At 52.7% G+C, this 3,919-nt stretch overlaps 1 protein-coding gene across 1 annotated transcript in view; it reads left to right on the plus strand.

Annotated features, from left to right (window-relative positions):
- The window catches only part of TMEM184A (transmembrane protein 184A), a 4,618-nt gene extending 4,104 nt beyond the window's left edge, over positions 1–514 (plus strand). The window contains exon 8 of the mRNA XM_009696093.1: positions 264–514. Coding sequence (XP_009694395.1) covers positions 264–514 — 251 coding nt within the window. The remainder of the gene's footprint in view (positions 1–263) is intronic.
- Positions 515–3,919: the final 3,405 nt, after the last annotated feature.

The raw sequence follows: 3,919 nt of genomic DNA on the forward strand, positions 1-3,919 counted from the left end.
GTGGATAGGATGGGCAGAATGTGTGGATGGGCAGAATTAGGGAATTTTGGTATTACGGCACATGCTGCTGGAGAAGATCCATCCTCTTTGAAACATGGCACTGGCATTGCCTTCCTTCTCCTTGGAACTTGACAGCACAAGCTGACGTGGCCCACAATGAGCCCCTGATCTTGAATTTCTAAGGAAAATTGTTACTCCAGTCTTGGAGTATTTGGGCTCATTGACTGATATCCCATCACCCTCCTGCTCTCCCTGTTTTTCAGCAAATCTTGCCCCGATGCAGAGCATCTCAAGTGGGCTGAAGGAGACCATAAGCCCCCAGGACATTGTGCAGGATGCGATCCACAACTTCTCACCCGCATACCAGCAGTACACCCAGCAGTCGATGCAGGAGGCAGAGCGCAAAGTGCCAGGGGAGAACGGGCATGCGGCCTCCAAGACGGATGGACTGAGCAGCAGAAAGAGCAAAAACATTGAGAAGAGAGTGCTGATCCTGTCAGATGAGGAGCTGTAGGAGACATTGGAGGGGACAGTGACACTGGAGAGGTTTAAGCCCATGCATATGGGAGGTGTCTCAAGGCTGAGACAACCTGGTCCAATCGGAGTACCGAAAAGCCAGGAACTCTACCCAAAAAGCCAGTCTCTCGAAGGGAAGATGCAATAACCCAGGGAAAGGTTAAATCAAATAGTGCCACTTCTGCTGTCCCACCTCTACTGGTGTTAAGGATGGGGCTGTCTTTGCTCCTGCAACTCAGGAGCCCTGCCTTGCTGTCTGGGCTTTGCTACCCCACTGCTGATGCCTCAATGCCAGCCCCGTGCCCACGCTGGGGGATGCCAGGCAGGGAGGGGAGTCAGCCTGCAGGACAGACCAGCCGCCCTCACCCTCCTCTTACCTCCAAGCAGCACTGAGGCCTGAGAGAAATGCTTTTATCAGCACAGTTCTGCTCTAGTTTCTCCCAATTTGAGTAAAAAATGATCTCCAAGGGCCCTGTGGAGAAAACCAGCCCAGGAAGGTGACTTCACTTCACCTGAAAACCCGGTAACGGTTGAAAGACGTCATTCCTTATTTTTACATCCTTTCCCCTCTCCTTCTCCCAGAAAAGCCTACGGAGTTGTACAGAAGACCTTTACCAGGGAGGAAGAGCAAGTCATCTTCTTCTCCCTCCAGATGGGGATGCAGCTGTCTAACTCCCCCGGGAGCAGCGGCGGGACCTCACTGGGGCATAAGCGTGGCCTCGCAGCTGCATTTCTGAGAGCTGCTGGTGACAGAAGCACTTGTTTATGTCTAAACCAGCTTATCTCTGAATGGATCAGAAGTTAAAAGGGATTCCAGCTTCCTTATCAGAGTCTTTATTAGGGAACCAGACTGTGACTGGTGGTGGTAGGAATTCGCTTACTGGGAACTGTCTGTTCCTCCTAACCCTTCGCTATTTACCATCCCTGGGCTTTGCCCAACCTGTGGGCAGGCAGGTGGGAGCTAAGCCTGGCCGGGTGATGGTGGCAGGGATAGAGAGATGCTGGGGGATGCCACTGCTCGGGGCAGGCCCGCTGGTGGGGGAAGATACCGCATGGAGGGATTCTCCCCATATCAGTGATGGAGAGTGCGCATCCTTCTTTTAAAACTTCCTCTCTGTTTTGTTTTGGTTTTTTCCCCAATTTTTAGTTCAATTTCTATTCCCTTGTTAATCAGATGATCCCTGGGAATTTACTTAGGCACTGGCGGGGCTGTTGTTTGAGGGTGGGAGCTGGGTAGTGATATGACAAGGGCAAGTCTACAGCCCCAGATTTGCAGTCACGTGGCAAACGAACTGATGGGTAAGGCTTACAGCCATTTTACACACAACTCCTAGTGTTTGTAGTTTGTTTTTTTTTTTCCCTGCTCTTAAGCTGCAAAATGTAAATCACAACATGAAATTATTTTATTTATGAACTTTTTTCTAATAAACAGCAATTTCTACCACAGAGTGAGCAAGTGTTTTCACTTAGCTCAGCAAGCAAAGCCCACGATCTGCCTGTTCCTGCTTTTAATGCTGATGCTCTTAAGCTCAATGTCCTCCCTGCCCCTCAATGCTGGCCCAGCAGAAATACCTGCACACGCAGCATCCTGCACATCTTGGCACTCCCACGGGATTTGTGCTCATCTTTTTCACTCCACAAAGAGTGCGTGTGTCCCCTGCTTCCTCTCCTTGCACTGCACCTCTTCCAACCCTCGCCTAAGCTGTGGATGCAGCAGTTCAGAGCTGCTGGATCCGCTTTAGCCAAGCTAAGCCCAGACTCCAGCACCACCAAGACAACCTCTATTTATTATTACTGGAGAAATCTTATGGTGCTGGAAGCCCGGACTGCACACAAGTAGCCTATAGCTAAGCCAGTCTTGCAAGTCCCTCTGCCCCAAAGCACTGCTGCTCATACCTGCTCAGCCAGTGAGACCGCTGCCACTTTTCCTGTGATGAGGTCCATAAACAAAAGTTACATGCTCTGCCCATCCAGGCATCCATCCAGGGTCCTGCGCATCCTGGGAGCAGGACCTTCTTGCCTGCAAAGTGCAGCCTCAGCGCTAGGGGATGAGGCTGTTTGGCTTTGTAACGCAGCCAGCACTGAAGCAGGGACATCTCCCAGCTAAACGTCTTGGTCTTCTTCACCTCTCTGGGAGAGGACTGGCCACAGCTGCAGGCACAGAGGCTGCTCCGACTCCCGGGGTGAGGACAGACTGCAAAGGTGATGATGGCACATCTGTTGGCCGCGGAGATAAAGACTTGCACAAGAACACAGCAAGAAACATAGTTGTACTTCATTGCACAAATGATTGACTCCGGTGCATAATGGGCTGCATTCATTGCTCTTGCCAGCAGGTGCAATTCCCACTGCAGACAATAACATTTGCCTATTTATGTCAAGCCCTGATTACTGTATTATATGTAAAACAGGTCTTTCTTGCAAGCAAAACAAGGGAGGGGGGGGGAATCAGCTGTGACTCATCCAAGCCAGCAGCGTGATACCAGCCTGAAGGAGCCGTGCTGGGCTGGACACCAGCTGGCTGCTGCGCTGTGCAACAGCAGGCAACGCTCCCCTCTCCAGCAGGCATAAGCTTGGCCTCCTGGTCGTCCTTTTTCTTGGAGAAGGGAGAGAGGCAAGAGCTCACGGCTCAGGCTGGGCACTGTCACAGCCCTCAAACCGTTATGCTGTCAAAACGCATCCACGGGGAACAGAAATACCAACGGTGTTGTAGGCTGAACGCGTTCCCCAGCAGACACGGTCCTGTGCTCCTCTGCTAATGCGTCTCCTCTACCTTTTCAACAAGGACGTGGGGAAAGCTGGCGGCGAGCACACGGGTGACCTACACAGGAGCCCGGCTGTGCCTGGAGCCACGCCAGCAGGCAGCTTGGGAGGGACAGGCTTTTCTCGCTGCCAGCAGCAGGCTCTGGTGGTCGGCAGATTTGTTTTCCAGTTGTCGCTTGTCCTCGGGCTTTCCCCAAGGACAAGGCTGGACTGTGGCTATCTGTTCTCCCGGTGGTTTTGGGGCTTTTGGGTCAGGCAGGTTTACAACCTGCTCGTGTCGGGGATGCATCCTCGCGGGGCACACCCTGCCATCGTACCCACGAGAGCTGGGACGACCACGCTTCCCACGAGTGGAGGGGAAGGACGGTGGACTGCTGCAGCAGAGCCAGGGCTCTCACGCATGGCTGCTTGCCTTGCAGCCCCTCGTCAGAGGTAGAGAGAGTGGTTTGGTTTTGTTTTTTTTTTTGAGTCCTAGCACCTACCAGGAAGGCCCTGGGCCCAGCTTCCAACAGGCAGCAGACTGCCAGACCCACCTCAGAGAGCAGGATTTGTGCATTTGCAGTCCTGTTCACCGAGACTCTTCTCCCACCAGCCCTAGGACTTTCTCCTGGTGAAGGTTTGAGTTTCCTTTCACTGCTGA

This window comes from Cariama cristata, unplaced genomic scaffold, assembly GCF_000690535.1.
Source record: "Cariama cristata isolate BGI_N322 unplaced genomic scaffold, ASM69053v1 scaffold18922, whole genome shotgun sequence".
Classification (NCBI taxonomy): Eukaryota; Metazoa; Chordata; class Aves; order Cariamiformes; family Cariamidae; genus Cariama; species Cariama cristata.